We start from the raw sequence: 27,102 nt of genomic DNA, 5'->3' as shown, positions 1-27,102 counted from the left end.
AAGGAAGTCGAGACTGGGGCGGGAGGCCAGGTTTGGGATCTCATTCTCAGTAAGGGAGGAGAGAAGTTAGGAGAATGAGATGTTGGAAGTGGAATCAATGAATATGGATACTTTTCCAGTTTTATTGCAACAGAAGAGCAGAGAAATGAGGCAGTAGTAGTTGAATAATGTTGAATTAAGGAAAGGTTTTTAAGCCTTTTCCTGTTTAGGAAGAAAAAGTACAGCTCACCACCAGTGCTCATTTAATTTTACATAAACATACTCTTTGAACCTGAAGCAAATCTAATTTTCAATGTGAAAATAAAATACAAAAACTGTTCTTGGAGTTATTTCTAAATAGTGCTAATGTCAGAATCATCTGAATCATCAGAGTCATCTTTTTTAAAAGTCAGATTCGTCAAAGGAATCTTCGGCCAACAGCTTTTTAAGAACAACATAAACATCACACATAGGAATTCTATGTTTTCTAGGATTTGACATTTTCAGCTGTTGATAATTACTATATTTTGTAAATATGAATACCACTACTAAAAAGAGAATGCTTTAAATAGAATGATCTTTTGTTTCCAAAGTCAGTATACTAGAGCCATGTGAAAATAATCATAAAAGCCAGATATTTTATGGCAGAGCTATCTCGGGGCAAACGCTGCAGTTGCAAGCGTTGCTGGCAAGCATTCTCAGAGCCAACAAGAAAAGGGTTAAAGATATTTACGTGCTGATTATAATGATCTAGTAAAGCAGGGGAAATGATGCAAGAGAGAGGGAAAATTGCAAGAGCAAAGTTACTGAAGTGAAGGAGATTGGGACTTGGTATACGAGTTTATATCTAGGAGCGCTGGCGATTTCTCCATGGTCACAGGAAGAAGGTATATGACTAGAGTCTTTCATTGAGCAGATACTTACTGAATGCTTAATATGTACCAGCAGCGTTCTGGGCAATATGTTGGTAAACAGCAACAACAAAGAAGATCCTTGCCATCATGGAGGATATTTCTAATAGAGGGAGACAGACAGTAAACAATTAATATAATAAATAACTAAACGTATAGCATGTTAGAAGGCAATAAGTGTTGTACAAAAAGAAAAAGTGGAGCCAGGCAAGGAGAATAGGGGTGCCAGGGTATTCGTAGATTGCATTTTTAAGGTGGCATTTGAACAAGGATTTGCAGAAAGGGAGTAGTCATCCAGATATCCTGTGTTCAGCAAGGAGAATAGCTGACCAAAGCCTCTGAGGTGGCTGTGTGGCCGTCGTGTTCAAGGAATAACAGAGGTCAGTGTGGCTAGGTCAGGGTGAAGAGTAGTAAATGATGACGTTAGAGGAATAATGGAGAGCAGGGAGGAGCAGATCATTAAGGCCTTATAGGCCATTGCACAGACTTTGGTTTTAAGTAAAAAGAGAAGCCAGTGCAGGATTTCGAGCAAAGTAACAACAGTGTCTTTTAAAAGGCTGCTCTTTTGAAAATAGTTGTAGCCAAGATAGGTAGAACCAGGGAGTCTAGGCTACTGGAGCTACTGGAGCCTGGTGATACTTGAGCTAGGGAAATAGCAGTGATGGTGATAAGAAATGAATAAATTATAAATGTATTTTGAAAAAGAATTAACAGAATTTCTTGACAGTTTGATATGGAGGGGGAAAGAAGAAAAGCGATGGGGAGAGAGAGAATATGTTAGTCATCAATGATGGCTCCAGGGTTTTTAGCCTGAGCAAATTAAAGGATGTAGTTTGCATGGAAGTCTGTGGATCAGATTTGGGGAAGAAGATCAGGAGTTTGGTTTTGGACTTCCTGAGGGGTGATAACAAGCAGTTGGATATACAAGTTTACACAGAGGTCTGGCCCAGAGACGTAAATTTAAGGGTAATGAACAGCTATCTAAAAGTAGTATTTAAAGTCATGATCTTACTGGAGAAGATCTCCAAGGCAGCATGTAAGGATGGAGAAGACACAGAAGCAAGCAGTCTATTCTGGGCACTCTACATTAAGATGTTGAGGGAAGAGAAAATAACAAAGGAATATGTGAAGGCACAACCAGTACAATAAGAGGGAAAGCAGAACAGTGCAGTGTGCTCAAAGTCAGGTGAAGAAAGTATTGAGGAGGAAGGAGTGATCAGTGAGGTCACATGCTGCTGATCCATCAAGGAAGGTGAAAATAGAAATCGGTTATGGAGTTTACCAGTGGAGGCAAGAAAGGGGAACGTGTGGAAGTTTCCTTCTGATTGCTTCTGCTTACTCAGTGAAATACTAAGCCAAATGATCAGCTGTTAGAGAGGAGAATAGATTGAATACTGAGGCAGGAAGAAAAAGTGAAGTCTTTTTTTTTTTTTTTTTATTGTACTTTAAGTTCTGGGGTACATGTGCAGATCTTGGAGGATTGTTGCATAGGTACACACATGCCATGCTGGCATGCTGCCCCCATCCCCCCGTCACCTGCATCAGGCATTTCTCCCAATGTTATCATCCCTCCCCAACCTCCCCATCCCCTGCTGTCCCTCCCCTAGCCCTCCACCCCCCAACAAACCCCAGTGTGTGATGTTCCCCTCCCTGTACCCATGTGTTCTCATTGTTCAACACCTGCCTATGAACGAGAACATGCAGTATTTGGTTTTCTGTTCTTGTGTCAGTTTGCTGAGAATGATGGTTTCCAGATTCATCCATGTCCCTACAAAGGACAGGAATTCATCCTTTTTTATGGCTGTGTAGTATTCCATGCTGTATATGTGCCACATTTTGTTTGTCCAGTCTATCATTGATGGGCATTCGACCTAACACCATAAAAACCCTAGAGGAAAACCTAGGCAATACCATTCAGGACACAGGCATAGGCAAGGATTTCTTCATGACTAAAACACCAAAAGCAGTGGCAACAAAAGCCAAAATAAACAAATGAGATCTAATTAAACTTAAGAGTTTCTGCACAGCAAAAAAGTGAAGTCTTTTAAGAGATTATAGTGATTCTAGGAGTGAATCAGTGGAGAAAGCCAAGTGATATTAGGATTACTGGATTGGACTGAAGTCCCTTTAAGTTCTGTGGACATAAATTTAAAATGAATCCATATGATTGTGTTTTGTTTTTTTCATGTTCAGCTGGCGGGGGTAGGTATAGAGTAATTGGAAAATTGAAATTACCAAGCATGATGGCAAAATAGTGGGAGAAAGACAGTGAGGCTGGTATCGAAATCTTCAAGAAATGAAATCTGTTTACAAGTGCAGCAGGATATTGGGCAGCGCACTAGCTGATTCATCCAGATTGCACTTTTGCGGATCTAACTGTGAATTGAACAGTGTTCTTTGTTACTAGTTTGTCTTTATTCTGTGTTACTGTGTGAATGTACCACACTTTATATGTCCATTTTGCTATCAGTGGAAATTTGGGGTACATCTAACCTAGAGGAGAAAAACAAAATGAACCTCAGACCACACCTCATATCATGTTAAATAATCAGTTGTAAAAACATGGGAAACCTACCTTTTACATTGTTACTGCACCCTAATTGTATGGGCTGTGGATGATACTTCAAGAAGGAATTAACTTTGTTTTGGCAGGCCCAGTATGAACAGGTTTCCTTAAAACAGATGGGACTGGTCTCTTTCCGGTTTGTCATTAGTCCCCTAAGTGTTTACTGGAGCTTCTCCTTGACCAAGCCTGAATTCCAGTTTTTTTGTTTTCCCAGAACAGTGAAAGTGCCAAAATTCCACCTTAGCATTTTAACCTCGTTAGCAGCTTCTTTCTGCTTGGTTTCTTAATATGTGAATGGAAATGAAATTGTGCACAGGATATAGGGCTTAGTGTGGAGGTTTATTTTTGCAGTCCATTTTTCTTTGGGATTGTGACACCTTAAGTCATGACTGCTTGATAATTCTGAATTTCAGTCTTGTCTACTCAACCCAGTGAAACTGCTACACATGTTAAATTTTTCTCTTGGGCCTTCACTCTATGCTATAAATCAGCAAATTCTCCAATGTAAAATACAGGCAGGAAAATCCTTCCAAAATCCTTTGGGATTCAGGATGCTTAGGCTGGGCCACTGTGGTTGCTTTCAGACAGCTGTTTATTTATTTATTTATTTTTATCTAGCTTATTTAGCTAATCTCAGTAGAAGGAACTGTATTTTTAAAGTCACATAACTGTAGAGAAGCTTGAAAAGTTGCAACTGAAAAGTTGAGAACATGACTTTTAGCAGTTCTTGTGAAACCACTAACTGTTAATATCTATAGCCGTAAAATGTCTTGGCCAGGCATGGTGTCTCACGCCTGTAATCCCAGCACTTTGGGAGGCTGAGGCAGGCGAGTCACCTGCTCTCTTATAGTCAGTTCCATTCTCTTCTGTGGCACCTTAGATTTTGCCACTCCCTTCTATTATGTCTGTGTATATTTCTCCCAGCATGTAGTGAGGTCCAAAACCAGGGCAGTCAGCACTGTGTTTCCCCACCGACGGCACCTGACGCATAGTTCACTCTCTAAAGTGGTTGAATAAATGAATCGCTCTTTACCTAAATTCATCTTTGAAGTTAAATGCAAGGTTTTCTTTTGGTGTTTCAAGTTTTAGAGTGGTGATTTTGGGCTTAGCAGTGTGTTTAACATTGGCTGGGGAAAGAAAGAGGCAGCAGCATTTTAGGTCATAGGAGACATAAAGGAGCCAGCATTCTTGTTGGGAAATCACAGCATGTGTGACATATGTATGAATAATACAAATACAAAATTATTGTCTTCTCAGAACTACCATGTTGACAGTTTCAGGGGGTGCTCCAGCAGTAGTATGAAGGGACTCTTGGATTTGTGCAGTAGAGTAGCCCTGTCTAGACCACATAAGGGCTGTGGTAATTAATATTAATTATAAATGCATCATTACATCTCAGTTTTCTATTACTGTCAGGTGACTCTGAGTGAAGGTCCTCACCATGTGGCCCTATTTAAAGACAGTTCTCGGGAGTTTGATCTTACCAAAGAAGAAGATGTAAGTAGAATTTATCTAAGGTTGAAACATGTAATTTTATAACCTGGATGAGCTTATAAAAGACAATTAAAGAATATTTGTGAATTAAGATTTTCTTAGGATTTTGTTGTTTTTCCATTAGCTTGCAGCATTAAGACATGAAATAGAACTTCGAATGAGGAAAAATGTGAAAGAAGGCTGTACTGTTAGTCCTGAGGTAAGGGTTGCAATTCATTTCAGTGGCATTTTATGGAAATTAAATGTTTATGATTTCAAATAAATTATAATCTTGGTATTGATGTTTAGATTGCTATTCTTCCAAGACAGGCAGAGCTTTTTTAAAAAATTCCAAATAATGTATCATGTTTTGGGTAATTTTCCAGAATAACTACTTTTAAGATCAGAGAAAGAATACCTTTTTTGTGAGTATCATGTCTGAATGGATGAGATATAGAATTTTCAGAATATATATCACCAAAAAAATTCTTCACAAATTCCCCCCAAAAGTGAGCATTATTTTTTTTTCCTGAGTAGACCATATCCTTAAATGTAAAAGGCCCTGGACTACAGAGGATGGTGCTTGTTGACTTACCAGGTGTGATTAATGTAAGTATATACAAAGCATGTATTTTATTTTATTCCTATTGTGTGAAGTCTTTATAATGACATTTAAAATCTTTTGCTTTAAGACTGTGACATCAGGCATGGCTCCCGACACAAAGGAAACTATTTTCAGTATCAGCAAAGCTTACATGCAGAATCCTAATGCCATCATACTATGTATTCAAGGTAAATCGTATCAAAAGATTTTAATGTACTGATATGCTTTCTTCTTTAGCAATCGAAGCTTTGCACTAAGTAGTTTGTGTTATGTAAACATAAAAGATAAATGCATTTTTGCCTTCCCTTCTTAATCATTTTATTAGTAAATAGAATTGAAGCTGAAATTATTTTGATAAATTTTACATAAGCATCATTGTAATTTTTATTGGCTAAGAGTTCCTTTCAATAAATAAGGTACATATATTAAAATCTTTCTTACTGTAATGTAGACACAGGTATAATTTGTGCTAAGTTTTTAAACTCTACTTTATATTTTAAAATTCCACAGTGTCATTTTTCTGTTTTTTTTTCAGATGGATCTGTGGATGCTGAACGCAGTATTGTTACAGACTTGGTCAGTCAAATGGATCCTCATGGAAGGAGAACCATATTCGTTTTGACCAAAGTAGACCTGGCAGAGAAAAATGTAGCCAGTCCAAGCAGGGTGAGGTCAAATTCTTTGTTGTGAGAACAGATTCTTTGTAAAAGCCCCAGCTGTGATAGGGACTGGTTATTTAAAAATACATATATATTATTACAATTAAGATTTATTAAAATGAAAGAATAAAACAAAATCACAAAAGGAAAAAGTATATGGTATGAAGTCTGAAGGAAGCCAGGCTCAAGTTTCTGCTAGTTTACTCCCCATAGAGTCACACAGGCATGTTTAATTCCTTCAGCAACAAGCTGCTTGTTAGAGACCCAGCTCCTAAGGTTTTTACTGAAGGTTAGTCATTTCGGCACCCTCATGTACCAAAATTTCATACTCCCAAAAGGAAAGCAGGCATATGTTATAATTAAACCACATTACTTGAGTAATGAGCCACTGTTATGTAGGGAAAGGTTAATATCAGTGTAGGGAACTGTTTACCAGCTAACTTTTCAGATACCAGCCAAAGGCAGGCAGACTTTATTAAGGATAGTGGTGTCAGGCCTGCTATGTTAACTGTTTTCTATGTAGCCACCATAACCTCTGCTCTGCCTTACTTTTAAGAGTAAAGCCAGCCATGGCATTAATGGGTCTGAGATGGAGAAGGGGAGAAGTGAGGTAGAAACAAATTTCTAAGCCTCCTCTCATCTTTCTTCATTCCTTTCATTTCTTTCAACTCTGTGTGGTGGGTTTATGTTTCTTCTGAGCACAAAAGAAGCTTATTTCAGTCCTTTTTATATAAAAGATTCAGCATTAGCTTAGGTGTAACTTGTCTTACAGAAGGGATTCTCGTCCCATTATTACTCTGAATGGGCTTCAGGGGGTAGAAACACTAACATTGTATGTAAATGATAGGTCTCTGTGCAAATAGCATTTTTTGGGGTACATAGTCTATGTTTTTTTAAATCACATTTAGAAAAGGATTTTTGATCCTAAAAGAGTTAAGAACCAGTGGATCCAAATACTAAAGAAGAAGGTGGGAGGGGAGGAAGGAATAAAAGAAAATAATCCAGCTTGTTTAGAATTTAGATTTTTGATGAAAGTGTGAAAAAATAATAATAGCTACCATTTATTGAGTGCTTCATGCCTGGCACTGTGCTAATATCATATTATTCCATAATCTCACCAATGTTTTTGAAAAAGTTAAGTTGTTTACTTAAGGTCACATAACTACTAAGCAGCAGAGCAGGAATTCAAACTAAGGTCTCTGTGACTCTAAAGCACTACACATCATTCCAGGTTTTTAATACATTTTCAATATAGTAAGACTAAATGCATTTTTTTCAAACAGCAATTGAAAAACATTTAAATGCTTCTGTACAGATTTATCTATGTAACTATATCCATGTGAAGCATTACTATTTTGCTTTCTAAATTGTATGTTATGCTTTTAAAAATTATGTAAACTATATCTCACATTAATTTTTCCCACTTTTAAAAATAGATTCAGCAGATAATTGAAGGAAAGCTCTTCCCAATGAAAGCTTTAGGTTATTTTGCTGTTGTAACAGGAAAAGGTATGCAAAGATGGATTATAATAACTTATTTTTGGTTTCTGTTATTTTCAAATAATAAAGACTAGTTTTCTTGGTAAAAATTTGACCATCATTCTTCCCCAGGAAACAGCTCTGAAAGCATTGAAGCTATACGAGAATATGAAGAAGAATTTTTTCAGAATTCTAAGCTCCTAAAGTGGGTATCTTATTAAAACATTTAAACGTTGTATAGTTAGAGAGTAGCATAAATTGAACTGTTTTTACTTAAAAGATCAGGTTTTATAGCAATTAGTTTAACATTGCATTTCTAGAATCTTTCCCAAATAGTGAACTGTATCTAATAAGCGAATCTTTAAGCTACTCTTCGACAGAATTGAGAGCAGCTTATCACGTGGTACAATACATATGGCATGCTTCCTTGGATGTGGGCACCAAAAGACAACATAGATATCTGCCTCTTACTTTATTTTACTTACAAAGTAGATTTAGAAAAGCAACACTTTCACTTTTAAATATGTGTGCCTATTTCTCTTACATTATTAGGGAAGGTTGGAGTGGGGGTGTCAAAGAAGTATCCCAAAATAGATATTGACAGGAGTTAAGATAAGCAAAAAGAGCTAAAGGCCAGTTGTATTCTGTATACTAAAACTTTATATGTTGAGTTTCTAGAAATAGAAAAGTATGTTTGCCCTTAGGTTAGTATGGTAAGTCAAGATAGTTCTTGCAAACCATAATCTTACATGCTTTGGGGAGTACTCTGACAACACGTACAACTGTGCTGTCTAATATGGTATCACTAGTTTTGTGTTGTTATTAAAATTTAAATTAGCTGGCTGGGTGTGGTGGCTCACACCTGTAAGCCCAGCACTTTGGGAGGCCGAGGCGGGCAGATCACTTGAGGTCAGGAGTTTGAGACTAGCCTGACCAACATAGTGAAACCCCATCTCTAATAAAAATACAAAAATAATTAGCTGGGCATGGTAGTGGGCACCTGTCATCCCAGCTACTCAGGAGGCTGAAGCAGGAGAATTGCTTGAACCCTGTGGGATGGAGGTTGTAGTGATCCAAGATTGTGCCACTGCACTCCAGCCTGGGCAACATTGTGAGATTCTGGCTAAAAAAAAAATAATAGTAATAAAATAAAACATTACATTTAAATTAGTTAAAATTCAATAAATTTAAAAATTCAGTTCCTAGTTACACTAGCCACACATTTCTAGGGCTCAATAACCCAGTGTGTCAGCAGCTACCATATTGGAATGTTTTCTATATCACATAAATTTTTATTGAACAGCATTGGTATAAAAGGTAAGAGTGGCTGATAGCAAGCACATTCTCAGACTTGGTGACAGTATTGTTGTCCCTTTTGTCATTTTAATATACTTTAGCTCTTGTTATTATTATTATTTTTTTAATAGAACAAGCATGCTAAAAGCACACCAAGTGACTACAAGAAATTTAAGCCTTGCTGTATCAGACTGCTTTTGGAAAATGGTACGGGAATCTGTTGAACAGCAGGCTGATAGTTTCAAAGGTAAGTTGGATTTTTTAAAGAAGGAAACAAATTAAGACATTTTATTAGCTGGCAATCTTTAGCATCCATACGATTCTGTACTTCTTTCCTTTAACAGTTGCTTAGTAGTTCATTTATAATTAGACAACATCTAGAAAATAGAAGAATACAAATCTTCAGCTGTTATACAAGAACAAGATTTTGGCCAGGTGTGGTGGCTCACGCCTGTAATCCCAGCACTTTCGGAGGCCAATGCAGGCAGATCACCTGAATTCAGGAGTTCAAAACCAGCCTGGCCAACATGGTGAAACCCTGTCTCTACTAAGAGTACAAAAGAATAGCCAGGCATGGTGGCACATGACTGTAATCCCAGCTACTTGGGAGGCTGAGGCAGGAGAATCGCTTGAACCCGGGAGGCGGAGGTTGCAGTGAGCTGAGATCACACCATTGCACTTCAGCCTGGACAACAAGAGTGAAACTCTGTTTCAAAACAAACAAACAAACAAACAAACAAGAACACGATTTTTCCATTCACAGGAAACATCCCTGGGAATACATTTGCAGAGTTGAAACAGATTAGAACGTTTACTAGTGTTTGGAAGAACACAATAAACTATAAAGAATTCAGATTCACCCTATTGAGGGCAAAGAGAGCAAATGTATTGGGAAGCAGAACACTCTGGATTTCATTTACATTGTACCATTTCCTGAATCCCACACTATCCTGCTCAATGTCTTTACTTTATCTGAAGAGAATATGTTCACTTTTCCTTTTCCCATATGGAAATTTCACCTGATCCTACCAATTTATCCCACTTAGTCCCTCTGCAACCTTGTATTATTTTTATTTCCATTTTACAGAAGAGAAAACAGAGGACAGAGTAACTTACCCTAATAATTTATCTAGTATCACACAGCGTGGGTAATGGACCCAGGTTTTGGATCTTGGGGGTACAACTGCAGAGTCCATTCTCTCAGCAGCTCTATGGCACTAAACTACTTCAGCTGTGTGCATATGGATTTAACATGGAGAAACTAGAATCAGGGAGAATAGTTTAGAAAGCCATTGCAATCACGAAATTCTGAGACGTTGAGAGCCGGGAGTACTGAGGGGTCATATGTGCACTCTTAGAAATTCAGTTAATACAGAGGGTATGCATTTTAACCACTTATCTACTACCTCTGGAAAGAAGAATTATCAAACTGAACTTTTTCTTCTTCCTCAGCAACACGTTTTAACCTTGAAACTGAGTGGAAGAATAACTATCCTCGCCTGCGGGAACTTGACCGGGTAATATTTGGATACTCATGTATTTTGTATATATCTTAATTTAATGTTGTGCACTAACTAAATTTATGTTGAGAGAGAAATCTCATAAGCTAAATTACTTTGGTTTTGACTATACCTACTCATTTATCTCTGTAAGAATACATCTCTAGGAGCAGTTCTCTCTTACAATAATTAAAATTACTTATTATATAACATTGAAAACAATTAGGGATTATAAGATGTCAAGTGTTGAAAGTGTTTTCTGAGAAGGTAATGAATATGCTTTATCTGCTTTAAAGGTTTTTTGAATTAGTATATTCATGTAATTTAGTGGGAATTAAATATTGTTTTTCCTTGATTTAAAAATGCCCATTAGTTATACAACACAGCCTTAATATACAGTAAATATACTGTTGTACTAAATTAATATCTGTTGATAGTTTCACATAACATGTAAACAAGTGTTATGTGAAAAACTGCATTCAGAATTCAGAAAGCAGGTAGATATTTATGTCAGTTTCTTTGTCTTTATCTGGATAATGGCATTCCTTAAAAAAAAAAGACACTAGAAGAGAAGTGCATTTTTGCTAGTCATATGTATTTAAACCCAAATCCAGCCTGCTAGCCTGTCAAAAACCTCCTTTTAGTTATCTCTGAAAATCATGACGGGGTAAATTTACTGTCTTATGGAAATCTTACTTACTTGCATTTATATTGCCTAGAACGAACTATTTGAAAAAGCTAAAAATGAAATCCTTGATGAAGTTATCAGTCTGAGCCAGGTTACACCGAAACATTGGTGAGTATTTGATGTTAATCTCTTTTCTGAAAGACTTTACTATATGAGTTATAACAAAATACTAAAACTTAGATTGATAAGTAGTGACTTTTTGTTGCCTTGGCTCATAGGCAAAAACATAATAGTATTTTTTTGGGCAGCATCTAATTACTGCTGTAGTCTAACCAGTTGAATTTCTGGAAGATAGCTTTCTTCATGTTCTTTTTAAATATTGATCATCTTTGCCTTTTCTTTATCTTAAGAAATACATAATCATGATTTCTGTAAAATCATTTAGGCAAAAGTTTCATCAAATTGTACTTTAGGTAAATACCAATCTGTCAAAATTGGTTTATAAAGGGAGGTTAGTATATAGTTTCATATATAGTCAGTATATAGTATATAGTCTCTGTTCTGAATAAGAACAGTTAGTGCTTTCTGTAACATGTACTTAATATGTTGTATACAAATCACATTTTGAATTTAATGCTATTAATATTTGAAATTTTAGAAAATAGTGCACTCTTTTGAAAAATTTTCATGTTAATCTTTTCTAAGAAAAACTGTTACCTTCAGTTTATGTTTTATGTAAGTTTGGCCATTCCTAAATTCAATGGAATGAGACATGGTAAAACAAGCTGTATATAAATAGCCTTGAAATTTTTGTAGTCATATGTTACTTAACAAATTCCTCGTGCATTGATTATCTTTCAAATGAAGGCTGTCATATTTTTAAGAATTTACTATTCTTAGAGCAGAACTATCCTCACTGCCATTCACTATAAATATCTTCTGTACCTGGTGTATTCACTAAGCTAAAGGTTATCAAAGTTGAGCCAGAGAGTAAAATCTGGTCCTTGCATTTGAATGCCGCATCACCAGTTTCCCCATCTCAGTGCCTTTCTTCCTCAGTGGTGAAACCTCTCCTATCTTCAGGTAGTACAAATTTGCCTGCTTTTCATCTCCGTTCCTTATCCACAAAAAAGAGACCCGATTTTATCTATTCTTGTTGATTAATTAAATATTGTTATGACACAACTTGTTATGTTTGTTTATTTGTATCTTAAGACAGTTCCATGGCTTTGTGTCAGTCAGCTTTGAAGTTGCAAAGAGATATATAGATTTATAGATTGACTATAATACTAGTTGCCTTGTTAGCGTATATGAGGGTATTTAATTTACATAAAAAGTGATATGTATGGCCGGGCTCAGTGGCTCGTGCCTGTAATCCCAGCACTTTGGGAGGTCGAGGCAGGCGGATCATGAGGTCAGGAATTCTAGACCAGCCTGGCCAACATGGTATAGCCCCATCTCTACTAAAAATACAAAAATGCCCAGTGTGGTGGCTCATGCCTGTAATCCCAGTACTTTGGGAGGCTGAGGCGGGTGGATCACAAGGTCAAGAGATCGAGACCATTCTGGCCAACATGGTGAAAGCCTGTCTGTAGTAAAAAAGTACAAAAATTAGCTGGGTGTGGTGGTACGTGCCTGTAGTCCCAACTACTCAGGAGGCAGTGACAGGAGAATCGCTTGAACCTGGGAAGTGGAGGTTACAGTGAGCTGAGATGGTGCCACTGTACTCCAGCCTGGCAACAGAGCAAGACACAGTCTCCAAAAAAAAAAAAAAAAAAAAAGTGATATGTAAACTATAACAGCTAATAATACTGTTTATGGAAAGGAAATGTGGTCCTTCTATAAATTAATTTTTGGTATCATCAAATGGAAAGGTTGGTTTTGTTTTGACAGAACAACCCTGATATCATAGTATTTCCACACTAAAGTGAGCCTTGAAGATAAATGTAATTTATTTAATACAAAGGTAACTGAAGAGAATTGTGATGGGACAACAAATGCATACCACCAGATTATGCATTGAAAAGGCAAGGGTCAGAACTAGGACATCTGGCTGCTAGAGATTTATTTGTGTAAGCTGCTGGACCATATGATTCTCTGTTTTCATCAGCTTTTCTTTTCAGACTCTAGAGGCCGAAAAAATGTTATGTTAACACAAATATAAATCAGAATGCAGCTCCAAGCCTTAGCTGTTCATACCACATTGAGTGCATTGCACCCCAAACATTTTATTATTTTGACATAGTTGATGTTGTCTTGAAGTTTTTATTGGTATCTTTTTGCTGAATAATGCCTATGTGATATTTTAGGACAGTGCCTAAAATGTTTACAATTATTTAAGTTGTAAGACAGTTTGATCTGTATTTTGTTATCTGGAAACAGTGTTAAAAGCATTCTATGTCCTAACATGACAGTTTGTTATTTATTTGTAGACATTCCACTGTCCTTCAGTTAAGTTTTAGGAAGGTTATTAGGGGTACAGATTTGACATATAATAACGTTACAGTATGAAATAGGCTCTCAGCATTTTTATGCTGTGCCTGGTTTTTAAGAATCAATCACTGACATTAAGTAGGAAATATCAATATATTATTAACATTATGTGACCATCAATATAGATATATCTTTTCTAGAAGGATAGCTGACTAGCTTCACAAAAATACGTTTTTTCTAAAAATGCCACTATGGTACATTTTTAGAAATTCTCAGGCTTCAGAAATCAAAGATTTGCAGTATCGTAATTTGAGATTTAAAACGTGACTAATGTTAAGTCAGAGGCAGGAATATGGTAAGGGTAGGAGATGAGAACAAGAAAGGTGACATAGGTAGCAGTGTCCTATGGCTTTGACATAAATGGGGATAAGAGGCAGGAGACAAAACAGTAAGCAAAATATTAGGTTTATTAGCCATATTCAGAAGCTTAGTATATATTCTATAAGCAACGGGGGGAGGGTGGTCACTGAAGAGGATTAGGTGAGATTTGCATTTTAAAAAGGTCTTTGCAGTAGGGAAAATGGAATATAGGTGGAGAAAACCATAAGCAAGGAGACAGTTGGGTGTTGCAATAATTTAGGCAAGAGGCGATAGGGGCTTAAACTTAGGTAGTGGTAGTACAGGTAGAGAAGAGACACTTGAGATGCTTGAGGGATTACCTGAAAGATAGAATTGACAGGATTTGGGGATTGTATGTGTAGATAATGAAGTCTATTAAATAACAAGTATGTTTATATTCAGTAATTACATTGCTAGGAATATATGTAAATAATGATATATCTGACAAGGATGAACATAGAAGACCTTTCACCTTGGATTTTTAAATAAATGTGAAGAATTGGAAAACAACTTATGTTTCCCATTTGGAATTATATATTGTTTGGTTTATCCATAGAGCAGTAATCTGAAAAATACAGGATATTGTGACATGGAAAACTAAATAAGATATAGGTTAGGTTTAAAAAAAGGATTTATAAAATTGTGTGTAATTACGAACCACTTGGGTAAATACACTCACACAAATATTTATGTAGACATAAAATTTTTAAATAATAAAGCCATGAATAGTGGTTATCTTCTAACAGAGGAATTATGGGATACCTCTTTTTTTGTATTGATTGAAATTATATGGAGTATAGTAGTCCTCTACTTTAAAAGAAAAAAATTTCAATTTAAAAAGTATTTCATTAATTAAAGTGGAATGTAAGCCAAGTTTCTGTAGGTAAAGAAGGCAACAGAACTATTACCTTTATTATATTTTGTTAATTATATTTTGTGTACTACTAGAAGTTATCCCTGGTTGATGGCAAAACCTGGAATAGAGAAGACACCTATAATAACATAGAATATAGGCCAGACACCATGGCTCATGCCTGTAATCCCAGCACTTTGGGAGGCCCCCATGGGTGGATCACTTGAGCTCAGGAGTTCGAGACCAACCTGGGCAACATGGAGAAAACCCCATCTCTACCAAAAATACAAAAATAAGCCAGGCATGGTGGCACACACCTGTAATCCCATCTACTTGGGTGGCCGAAGCAGGAGAATCGCTTGAACCCAGGAAGCGGAGGTTGCAGTGAGCTGAGAAGGCACCACTGCACTGCAGCCTGGGTGACAGTGAGACCCTGTCTGAAAACAAAAAACAAAACAAAAACATAGACTATAGGCTGGGAAAATTGTTAGATGATAGCAGCCAGCAATAAGGTAGCACATGGCATAACTAGATGGAGTGGCATCACAGTGTAGGCGTTTTAATATGAACACTGAGAACTGATGGTTCAGCAGAGAGAATGTGGGGTGAGGAGGACTTAGCTTCTGCTTTCTAACTCTAAAGTCCATTCAGCTACTGAGTAGCTTCCTCTCAGCAGAATTTGAGGACAGAGGGCAATCACTTTCCTAAAGGAAAGGTTTGAGGATAAAAAGAATTGGAAAAGAGAATGAGAATGTAAAATGGTTTGTCATGGAACGGGGTTTTGGGAGCACAACAGAAATTGTTGTGACGGAGGGAAGCAGTGAGAGTCTGGGACAGAGGACAGCAGCTTGGCGATGAAAGGCAGGAGAAGCTGGGCAAGGGGAAGTGATAACAGCTGCCTCTGTTGGCAGAGGCAGCAGCCTCCCTTGAGAAAGTTGCCTTTAGCTTCTCAGGATTTGGTAGTCAGGATTTTTAAAAGGGTGTCAGGGATATGGATTCCTGGCCCACAGACTCCAGGGAAAAATAACAGACTGTGTCTCTTGTGAAGCAGGACCAGAAAAAAGCCCTGGAGGTCAGAGGCTGGCTCCTGGTCTTCAGTTCAACTTTCAGTAATCTTCTTGAGACTGTGTTTAAAGTGGTATCTAAAGAGGAGGCCCTGTCAGGCGGCTTTTCTTCATCTTGCTCCTTAAATTCTTCCACTCTCTGTCATTAACCCAGTGACTAAATTTTCTTTGTCCTTTTGGGCCTCAGTTGTATCCTCCTCAGATGATTTTCTTTACTGGTTGTAACTGACAAGTGACCTGAAAGTTAGCCAGAAGAAACCAGGATCTGCACTCATTGATTTAGTAGACTTAATTTTACACAAAATGTTTAGTAAGTAGTTCTGAAGGATAGGAGATGGTGACGCTCCTCACCAGAGAAGTTCAGCTGGGCTTTTGGACAGCAGGATATTTATTTCTGCTACCCTGAGTTTTGTGGCTACCTCCTAAAGGATTGAGGTTACTCTTAAGAAGGACCCCATGGGCCAGGCTCAGTGGCTCATGCCTGTAATCCCAGCACTTTGGGAGACTGAGGTGGGAGGATCATGAGGTCAGGGATTCGAGACCATCCTGGCCAACATGGTGAAACCCTGTCTCTACCAAAAATACGAAGGAATTAGCTGGGTGTGGTAGTGGGTACCTGTAATCCCGGCTACTCAGGAGGCTGAGGCAGGAGAATTCCTTGAACCTAGGAGGAGAAGGCTGCAGTGAGCCAAGATCATACCACTGTACTTCAGCCTAGGTAACAGAGCAAGACTGCATCTCGGGGTGGGTGGGGGCAGGTGGGGAGGACCCTGTGATAAGCAGAGGTTTTTTTTGTTTGTTTGTTTTGTTTTTTGTTTTTATGTTGTAGTATTCAATTATGATGTATGTTTATGACCCAAATAAGTATTTTCCTGAGATTTCAAATTAAAATAGTTGTATTTCTCTTATTAGTGACCCATGTTCTTTTAAGATGTCTTTCAAAGCAGAATTTTCAACACGATTATGCATCTTTTACATTGTTACATTAATCATGAATTGTTGAAAGATTTTTATCTTAACAGCATTCTATAACATCTCTGTGCTGTGATCTGATAAGTTGTAATATTTATACCAAGAAGTTTTCAGTCTTGGACTCTCCCATAAACACATGAAGTACGTGTTAATACTAGGCAAATAAGTCCGTGAAAAGATGCTCAGAATTATTAGTCATTAGAGAAATACAAAATAAAACCACAGTGACCACTGTAGACTTACTAAAATGGCTAAAATTTAAAATGACAGGTGATATCAAGTGTTGGCAAGGATGTAGAGGATCTAGAACTCTCATTCTCTGCTAGTGGGCTCAGTTATTCTGAAATCATTTTCTTAGGATCCTGACAGAAGATTAAACTAGGAATGTAAAATGAGACTAACATTTCAGGAGAAAAAAAATTAAACATGTAATTACTATGTGATCCAAACACTCACTCTTATTACCTAAGAGAAAAAAAAGCATGTGTCCATAAGAAAGACTTGTACATGAATTCTCATAGCAGCTTTATTTGTAATAGCCAAAAACTGGAAACAGCCTAAGTGTCCATCAATACATAAATGGACAAACAAATTCATGCAACAGAATACTACACAGAAATAAAAAGAAGTGAAATATTGCTAGGTGCGATGGCTCACACTTATAATCCCAACACTTTCAGAGGCTGAGGCAGGATTGCTTGAGCCCAGATTTCAAGACCAGACTCAGCAACATAGTGAGACCCCATCTCTAAAAATTTTTTAAAAAATTAGCCAGGCATAATGGCATCCACCTGTAGTCCCAGCTGCTCAGGAGGATAAGGTTGGAAGATGGCTTGAGTCCAAGAGATTGAGCTGCAGTGAGCCATGATTGCACCACTGCATTCTAGCCTGGGCAACTGAGACCCTGTCTCAAGAAAAGAAGTGAAATATTAATACACACAACTGCGTGATAAGCCTCAAAATAATTGTGCTGAGTGGAAGAAGAAAGATCAAAAAAAAAAGAGCATATGATCGCATTTATATAAAATTCTAGAAAGTACAAACTAATCACAGTGACAGAAAGCAGTTCCAGTGGCTACAACTTTTGAGGATGATGGATGAGTTCATTATCTTGACTGCTATGATTTACAGGTATATACACATGTCAAAACTGATCAAAACTTTAAATATGTACAGTTTATTGTAAGTTAATGTATGATCCTTCAGTCAAGCTGTTTTTAAACACAATATTGTATTTAGATTTGGTGTTTTTGATGCCTTTTTATTTCAGGGAGGAAATCCTTCAGCAGTCTTTGTGGGAAAGAGTATCAACTCATGTGATTGAAAACATCTACCTTCCAGCTGCACAGACCATGAATTCAGGAACTTTTAATACCACAGTGGATATCAAGCTTAAACAGTGGACTGATAAGCAACTTCCTAATAAAGCAGTAGAGGTTAGGATATAATTTAATTAAATGGGTAAGAAGCATTATCTGAAGGGAGTAGGAGCTGTGAATTTTAGGTTTTATTCCCATCGCAGCCTCTATCTTTCTTTTGGGTCCTTATATCTCATTTATTCTTTGTTCTTCATCTCTGTGTTGGGACTAACCTTAATGTTGCTACCAGTTACTACGGTAATAAAAATTTACTAATTGGTATGGTATTGGCTTGAGGGTACTGGTACTTCTTCCAAAGACAAGACTTAACAAGTAAATTATGCTTGGATGTGAAATTTTTAACATCTTCTGTGGGTAGAGATTCCATTAAGAAAATACTTAATAGATGAAGCATTTCATCTGGGCTCAGTTATACTTAAATCATTTTCTTCAGATCCTGGCAGAAGATTAAACTAGGAATTACTTTTTTAAAAAAACTACCTTAAAGGATCTATTTCTGCTACCGTGTATCTTGGCTTTATCACTTAAAAGCTGTCTGATCCTTGGACCAGTTGCTTAACTTTGCTGTGTGTTGTCTCATCTGTAAAATAGTGGCAATAATGCCTACCTCACAGGGTTCTTATAAGGATTAAATAAGTAAATATAGGTAAAATACTTTGGCAATGCCCAGCCCATGGTAACTGCTCAGGAAATGGACCTGCTGTTATTATGCTTATCATCATCTGAATTCAGATGTACGTCAGTCTCTAAACAGTGATTGTTCAAGCTAAGAGTCAAGGTGTCCTGTGCTTCTGTGTGAGGTTGCTCACAAAATTGAAGGCAATATTAAAAGTAATTTTGTTTTTCATACCTATCTTAAAGGCAGTGTCAGTTTCTAATTATTCAGATGTAATTTCACCCGTTTGCTGTCTTGCTCCAGTCTTGACTTTCTTACCTCTGTTCTCAATTTCTTCAAGCCCCTAAGAACCAGCAGCTTCTCTGCCTAAGTTGCACGTTGCTGAGCCCTGGCAGTTCTTGACACATTTATCCCTGAAGAAATTAGAGAGCTACTGCTACCACTTCGCTAGCTCTCATTACTGGCACTAAAATTTTCTCTGGGTCCTGTCCTCATGGTAGGATATTTTCACATCCTAAGGTTCAAGCAGTGGAAGTGGTTATAAAAGCGTCAATTATGCTGTCTCCTGCTGCTTTCTGCCCCTCAGCACTAGTGTCATGGAAAGAATGTGAGTCTGGTAAAGGTCAGGAAACTTGGATCTTAATACTCGCCCCACCGCTCTGTATTTTTGGACAATCACTTTTTTGTGTGTGTTTGAAATGAGAGGGCTAAATATAAAATGCAGCATTAAAAAGCACACTTAGTTATAAGTAAATTTTGTTATTCATGATTTTTGATACTGTGCTCTTCCTTTCACTGATCAGATCATTAGGAGTCAACTGAAATACAAAGCTGAATACTCTTCAGCTATGTTCGAAAGTGTTGGTGTATTGCTTCATATCTTTGCCTAAAGAGAAAGATATGAAGATGACTGAATCATTAAGAAATTTTAAACTTTTTGCAATGTGAAAGAAGCAGGCAAACTCATGTCTTAGAGGTTGAAATATATAAGTGAACTAAATTGGGCGGCAGGCTTAGAATACATACCTTATCTTGAAGAGACAGCCCTGTTCAGCTACAGTAGGTGGTGTCATGTAGGAATATAGATATACCCTTCTCAGATCGTTCTAGAGAAGCTGTAAATGGAGACTTTTGTATGAAATCTCTCCATTTTTAAATAGTGGCAAGCAGTTTTAAAAATGTTAACCACTGTGCATGTCTAGCAAAACATATCAGGAAGCCATATCTGTCCACCAGTAACCCATGTGAGACTTCTACATCATAGTTTGTATTTGCCTTTTCGTTAATGTCGTTTCACGTATATTTTCTGATAAGCTGATTTATTTATCACATCTCTTTGGCTTGAGCTTGTGTTATTTTTAATGTTAAATATTAAATAAAAGTATGACAGCTTTTTCCTTTCAAATAATTCTAGGTTGCTTGGGAGACCCTACAAGAAGAATTTTCCCGCTTCATGACAGAACCCAAAGGGAAAGAGCATGATGACATATTTGATAAACTTAAAGAGGCCGTTAAGGAAGAAAGTATTAAACGACACAAATGGAATGACTTTGCGGAGGACAGTTTGGTGTGTTGTTTGTATACTGGGGTATCAGCCTCATATTTTTATATAACGTCTCAAATTGATACTTTTTCATAGGAGACTTTTTATATGGATATTTAAATTACATTCTGAATTAAAAATAATGAAGTAAAGATTTATAATCTGTAATCTGCCCTTCAGTATTTCTCTGCCCTTCTAAAAATCACCTGTTGTTGTTACTTTCTTGGCTATCATTTCAGAAAAAAGTAAAACTTTGCAGCAAATAGACTCTAATAAACCTTTTCAAATTGTCATCTATTAGCCATTTTATGGACCTGTCTGTAGATAGCTGTTTCTAATTTTACTCTCTGTGGTAATGAAAGGAACTAAATGCATTGGTGCATTGGTTTTCAGTGGACTTATAAAATGTTAGACTCCTAAAATCACACCACCACCTACCATGTATTAAATGCTCACTATGTGCCAGGAACTCTGCTAAGTATTTTGCAAGCATTATTTGATTTAATTCTTAAATAGTGCTGTTATTGTCATTGTCAGAGCTGGGATTCAAGCCCCAATCTAATGGCAAAGCCTGGTTCATGACCCCAACCATCTATAAATCTTTTGTTATGTAGAACACTCTCACTACCAAAATCAAATCTATTAAGTGCCTCCTCTACTCAGAGAGTTACTAGGGGTGTTGTTGAATTACAGGATTGAATGATTTTCCAGGAAGATGCAGAGCTGGTCATGATTAGCTCGTTGTAGTTATAATTTTGTTTTAAAGAAATGTCTGTCTTCGTGTTAGAAAACCATATTTATTTTTGTTAAATGCCTGATTAAGACTGGCTTACTGAGAAAATTGTTTTATTTTTATTTATTCATCCAAAAATTATAAAATTCAGAAGCCAATTTTCAATTGTAATAAATAACTTTTATGATTTTATAGACCTTTTAAGTGTCTACCTTATTACTCTTTTCATGGCTGTTAACACCGGGAATAATGGTTATTAATTTTTTTCTCCTCATTTTTGAAAAGGCTAACATACAGGTCATATGGCAAAAAGAAGAGATGAACATGATCTGAATTATTAAGCCCTGAATTTTAGGTTTCTAGATATTGCAGTTTATGTAGTTAAATATATAATATTTTGTATAATGTAAATGTGTAATATTACCCACCCACCCTGTACAGTTAGCTTGTTTAATTTGGGCCAGGAGAGAATCTCCACTGTTTATTTTTTAGATAGCAAGCTAACAAAAAAGCAGGCAAGTAAAAGGAGTTTGTGCATTTTTATGGAAGGATGTATTTTTATGCTGCTTTATGTACGTGGTTATTTTTCCATATTTACCAAGCTGTCAATTTGAATAAAATTACTAAAATGATGAGATGTAAAACAACCTAGTCTTTTCTTTTCTTGTTATTTTCAGAGGGTAATTCAACACAATGCTTTGGAAGACCGATCCATATCTGATAAACAGCAGTGGGATGCAGCTATTTATTTTATGGAAGAGGCTCTGCAGGCTCGTCTCAAGGATAGTAAGTAGAGACATGGCTTATTGAGTTCTGAGTTCACAGTGGTAAAGGAGTCATCCAACTGCAATGAACATTTGCAAAAATATATTTAACATTTCAAAGTCTATTAATACTGTGTTGAATATTATTTCTGGAATTTTTTTAGTCAACGGCTTTGTAGCTACTAAAATAAATGAATAAAATGGACACATGATGCTAATATGTACTCATATTCTATAAAACTATAATGCAGAATATTTTAGTGTGTTTGCTACTGTACTTACAGGAATTTTACAGGCAATTATACTTTTATCATAAACACATCTTACACAGCTACTGTATCAGTCATGTGGGGTTTTTTCTTTATTTCAACTGCCTTCATATTGATATAGCACTTTGAAATCATTAAGAAAGCAAGACCACTATTAGTTATAATTTATGTACTTGGTAAATGATAACATCCTTGATAAATTAATTATCATTATTTTTTCCTAGCTGAAAATGCAATTGAAAACATGGTGGGTCCAGACTGGAAAAAGAGGTGGTTATACTGGAAGAATCGGACCCAAGAACAGGTAAAAATAAACACATCTCTGGTCTATGATGATATAATTTTGTTCATTTTAATTCAGGCATTAAAATATAACCTTTTTGTAGTTCTAGACTAATGTCAAGAATTTTAAATGTTTTATATCATCCTTTCTAAAATATAATGAATCTTAAGAATCAACTACATAAGAAAGTTTTTTTTTTTAAGTGAAATAGCCACGTTGTTAAAAGACAAGATGAAACGTTCCCCTTTTATGCTTGATTACTTTGTTCATTTCAGTTACCTGTTTGAGGTAAAAAGGAAGATTAAAGTTATGAACAGGCCAGGCATGGTGGCTCATTCCTGTAATCACAACCCTTTGGGAGGCCAAGTTGGAGGAATCACTTGAATTCAGGAGTTCAAGACCAGCCTGGGCAACATAGCAAGACCTCCTCTTTACTAAAAGTTGAAAAAAATTAGCCAGGTGTGGTGGTACATGCCTGTTATCCCAGCTACTAGTGAGGCTGAGGTGGGAAAGATGGTTTGATCCTGGGAGATCGAAGCTGCAGGGAAAAAAGTTGTGAACAGAAAAACTGATAAGGTTTTCAGAGGATGTACAATGAATATGATTAGGGAGAACAAAGATACAATGATTTTTTTGCCTTATTATATTATCTATATCTATCATTAAAGTCCTCACCCCTCACTTCCACCCCTTTTCATTTCTTTCTTATTCTTACAGCTTTTTTTCCTATTTAGCATTCAGTCTTATGCCACTGTCTCGTTCCTTGTTCATTTCTTTTAAATGAAAGAATCTAAAGAGAATATAGAATCTAACTATATAAATTGATGAAATAAAGAAGATGCAAAAGATTTAGCATCCAATTCATTTTCGTTTCTTGCTTGCTTTATTTTTTTGAATTCATTTAGAGAAAGGAGATCAAGAAATGGGAAAATAGAGGCAACAAAGAGAATAAAAATTGAACAAATGAGTTGTCGCTATTTATTTTATATTTTCATTTTCATTTTCAATACAGAGTTAATTATATTATCTATATCCTATTTTTTCCTAGTTTTCCACATTTGTTTTATAAATTCTGTCAGATGTGAGTCTCAACTTGCCTCAAAATAATGAAGAGACAGTCTTCTTTTTCTCTCTGTTTTTTTTTTTATTATTATTACTATTTTTGGATAACGACCTTTGTGAAAAGTGAGCCATGAAGAGACTGAAGAGAAGCTGAGGAAGTGGACAGTTAGTGATTGGGTCATGCTGTGTTCCGGGTGCATCGGTTATCTCTGCTTTACGATGGGCTAAGAGAAGAAGGTCTGTCAGAAAAGAATTTCTAGGGGATCCATCCCAGGTTTCTGACTTTGATAGAATAAGATGCATTGATTAGAAAGAGCTGCTGTAAGGGAGATAAACTGCAAAAGAAAAATGGTGTCTGGCTTTCAAGACTTAAGTGAAATTAGGCCTAAAGTCTCTAGAACAATCAATGATGGCAGAACTTGCCTCAGCAACTGACTGGTGGTAAATATGCTTTGGCCAAATGCTCTCTGAAATAAATGATTTCTGCTCGTAAGTTATTTTTGTCAGGAACTTAAACCCATAGGGGAATCCCTTCAAGAGAAGCAGAGGAATTTGCTTTAAAGTCAGTGCAAAGGGTCTGTAAGCCTAGAAGAGGAATCTGGAAACCTTTTAGAGAAGAGCCTTCTCCTGACAGGATTTCAGGGCAGCACATGTGAGACCCAGGCTGACTGTAGAATAAAGGCCATAAGTTGGAATATAGAAGAGAGGGGCATCCGAGTCACCTGGGGAAGTATTTATATATATTGTTTTGTTTATTCCTTCAAAAGCTAGCCTCATGTCAGACTCACTGAATCAAGCTCTTTCTCTATTCTTTCTATCCCGCCCACTCCCAGTTGAAAACAAGTGTTTTCAACCTCATTGTTGGAGGTTACAATGAGACATAGATTCTAGAAGAGGTTGAGAATATCCCTGAGTCTCACATTATAAGTTTACAGAGCTGAATGACAGGATTTGGCAGGAAAAGAAACTTAAAGATGAGAAATCCATGCTCTGAAAATTATTTTGTGCTTTTGTGTTTTTTTATTCGTTTTCTAGGAAAAGTCATTCCTTTGAAATATTCTTGCCTTGTTTGAGCCAAACTAATGGAAATTTTCGTCAGAACAGATCCAAGAGTAGTTCTTCTAAGGGCCAACTGTGGTAACAGTCAAGTGGTGATGGGTAGAAAGATGGAAGAAAAACAAGGCAGGGGCTGGGCATGGTGGCTTAAGCCTGTAATCTGCCCTTCTTGGGAGACCAAGGCTGGTGGTTCATGAGGTCAGGAGTTTGAGACCAGCCTGGCTTACATAGTGAAACCCTGTCTACTAAAACTGCAAAAAATTAGCCAGGTGTGGTAGCGGGCGCCTATAAATCCCAGCTACTTGAGACACTGAGGCAGGAGAATCGCTTGAGCCTGGGAGGCAGAGGTTGCGGTGAACTGAGATCATGCCATTGCACTCCAGCCCAGGCCACAGAGGGAGACTGTCTCAAAAAAAAAAAAAAAAAAAAAAAAAAAAAAACGCAAACAAGGCAGGATGAGTTTGGGCACACCATTACCAGTGATTTCCTTTCTATCTCAGACTAAATAGTATATGTTTAAGCAAACAGTGAACTTTCTCTTTATCAAATGCTATTTTTTCTAAAGTGTTATATTTTCAGAGTATCAATTTAGTAATTCCATTTACAGGTTAATTATTTGCATTTATATGTTATTCTTGTGTAAATACTCAGATTTCATAGCTGCGGTAGAGTTTGGGGCAAAAGAAAACCACTCAGTTTCATAGCTGTGGTAGAGTCTGCTGTTCTAGTAATTTATTTAGGGTGATGATTGTATTTGAAGCTAGTTTCTTTCATCATACAGTTTTGGGTGAAGGTTTGAAAAATGACAAGGTTAATGTAACACAGTATAAGAATCTCATTATCAAACTTATAACTAGTATATGTATGTTTTCCTCCTTTAGTAAAAAGATTATGAACAATTACAGAGAAGACACTGGAAGTAAATTTCAGAATGATAGGCACCTCACAGGAGCAGTCTGAAGTACAATTTTTTAATGAAAAAGCTTTTTAAAAACTAAACTATGCATTTTATACTACCGGAAAAGAAACATTAGCAGGTTCAAGTCCTTACAGTAATCTTGTTCTAAACTATAGTTCTTAGATACGAGACATTTTAGAACATCAGCTTTTTCCATGTATTCAGGGTGCTTTTTCCTAGATTCAAATTATACCCTACAGTCAAGAAAAAGAAAACACATAGTAGGAGTCCTGGTGCTGTAACTTCCACAGTAAAACGTTTCAGCAAACGTAAACACATAACAGGTAGGGCTAATCTCCCTGGGTTTTTTCCCCTCTCATAAGGCAAGTTCTTCTGCATTGATGGGCCAGTTACCATATTCATAACCAGGGTGCTGTGTTCTTTCTTGTTTGTTGTGACTTGTGTTATCTTTTTTGCAACATTAATATATTTATTAAAATTGAGACTAATTTTACAAGTGCCAAATTATAAGCCATCTAAACATAGTCCTCTTTTAAACATTTTAAAGTGTGTTCACAATGAAACCAAGAATGAATTGGAGAAGATGTTGAAATGTAATGAGGAGCACCCAGCTTATCTAGCAAGTGATGAAATAACCACAGTCCGGAAGAACCTTGAATCCCGAGGAGTGGAAGTAGATCCAGGCTTGGTAATAAATACTGCTGAAAAGCAGGAATCTGCTTCCTTCATGTTTGTTTCTTGCAGTAAATGTTACTACATGTGTTACTTAGTTACTTAAGTCCTTAATTTTACTTCTGTTGTGTGTATGTTTGCTGACAAGAAAAGCTTAATCATTTTGATTGTGTGAAGAGAAGGAATTTTATTCTCAGTATTGTTTTTTAAGGGTAATGCTTGAATTTGTAAATGGGGAAATTTACTTTGGCAAGTTCAGTGTCAGCAGTTAGTTCTTGCAGAAACGGATGAAACTGACCCATACCTCTGCCCCACATCACACTGTTTCAGATGGCAAAATAGAATTTCTGTTTAAATATGGCATAAGTAGGTGTTTTTGTGTGTGGTTTACAATCAAATGTAACTCAATTAGATGTGAGTGGATTCAGAAAAAATAAAAATGTTGTTTTAATTAAATTGGATGAGACCATTGAGTTCTGTCTCTATTTTCCTTATTCATAAGTGTAAGAATAAAAATAGTCTACACTTTAGGCTACTTTTTGCTTATCTTCATGATGCTTTTTTTTTTTGAGACAGTCTCACTCTGTTGTCCAGGCTGGAGTGAAGTGACACGATCTCAGCTCATTGCAACCTCCACCTCCCGGGTTCAAGTGCTTCGCCTGCCTCAGCCTTCCGAGTAGCAGGGATTACAGGCATTCACCGCTATGCCTGGCTAATTTTTGTATTTTTAAGAGAGATGAGGTTTCACCATGTTGGCCAGGATGGTCTCGAACTCCTGACCTCTGGTGATTCACCCACCTCAGCCTCCCAGAGTGCTGGGATTACAGGCATGAGCATGATGCTTTTTGGGGGACAAATTTTTAAAAATACTTCTGGGCCCACGTTTTTTAAAAAATACTTTCTCTATTACTTAGTTAAAATGTAAAGAATTCAAAGGCTTATTTTAATATTAGCTTAAGTAAAAACAATTAGAAAAATAAGTCTAGGAAAG

At 36.7% G+C, this 27,102-nt stretch overlaps 1 protein-coding gene across 4 annotated transcripts in view; it reads left to right on the top strand.

The window, feature by feature from the left end:
* Positions 1-27,102, top strand: part of OPA1 (OPA1 mitochondrial dynamin like GTPase) — a 98,463-nt gene that overhangs the window by 39,197 nt on the left and 32,164 nt on the right. For all 4 annotated transcript variants that reach the window (XM_032298234.1, XM_032298230.1, XM_032298231.1 and 1 more), the window contains 15 exons: positions 4,873-4,953; positions 5,075-5,149; positions 5,467-5,538; positions 5,622-5,721; positions 6,069-6,199; positions 7,629-7,701; positions 7,804-7,876; positions 9,099-9,214; positions 10,420-10,484; positions 11,186-11,262; positions 18,086-18,251; positions 20,225-20,377; positions 21,764-21,872; positions 22,344-22,423; positions 25,987-26,127. In XM_032298234.1, coding sequence (XP_032154125.1) covers positions 4,873-4,953; positions 5,075-5,149; positions 5,467-5,538; positions 5,622-5,721; positions 6,069-6,199; positions 7,629-7,701; positions 7,804-7,876; positions 9,099-9,214; positions 10,420-10,484; positions 11,186-11,262; positions 18,086-18,251; positions 20,225-20,377; positions 21,764-21,872; positions 22,344-22,423; positions 25,987-26,127 — 1,512 coding nt within the window. The remainder of the gene's footprint in view (positions 1-4,872; positions 4,954-5,074; positions 5,150-5,466; positions 5,539-5,621; positions 5,722-6,068; positions 6,200-7,628; positions 7,702-7,803; positions 7,877-9,098; positions 9,215-10,419; positions 10,485-11,185; positions 11,263-18,085; positions 18,252-20,224; positions 20,378-21,763; positions 21,873-22,343; positions 22,424-25,986; positions 26,128-27,102) is intronic.

This window comes from Sapajus apella, unplaced genomic scaffold (assembly GCF_009761245.1).
Source record: "Sapajus apella isolate SASKATOON/1434 unplaced genomic scaffold, GSC_monkey_1.0 scaffold38, whole genome shotgun sequence".
Taxonomy (NCBI): domain Eukaryota; kingdom Metazoa; phylum Chordata; class Mammalia; order Primates; family Cebidae; genus Sapajus; species Sapajus apella.
The sequence above is the reverse complement of the archived record's forward strand: the minus strand, read 5'-3'. Positions and strand labels throughout refer to the sequence as shown.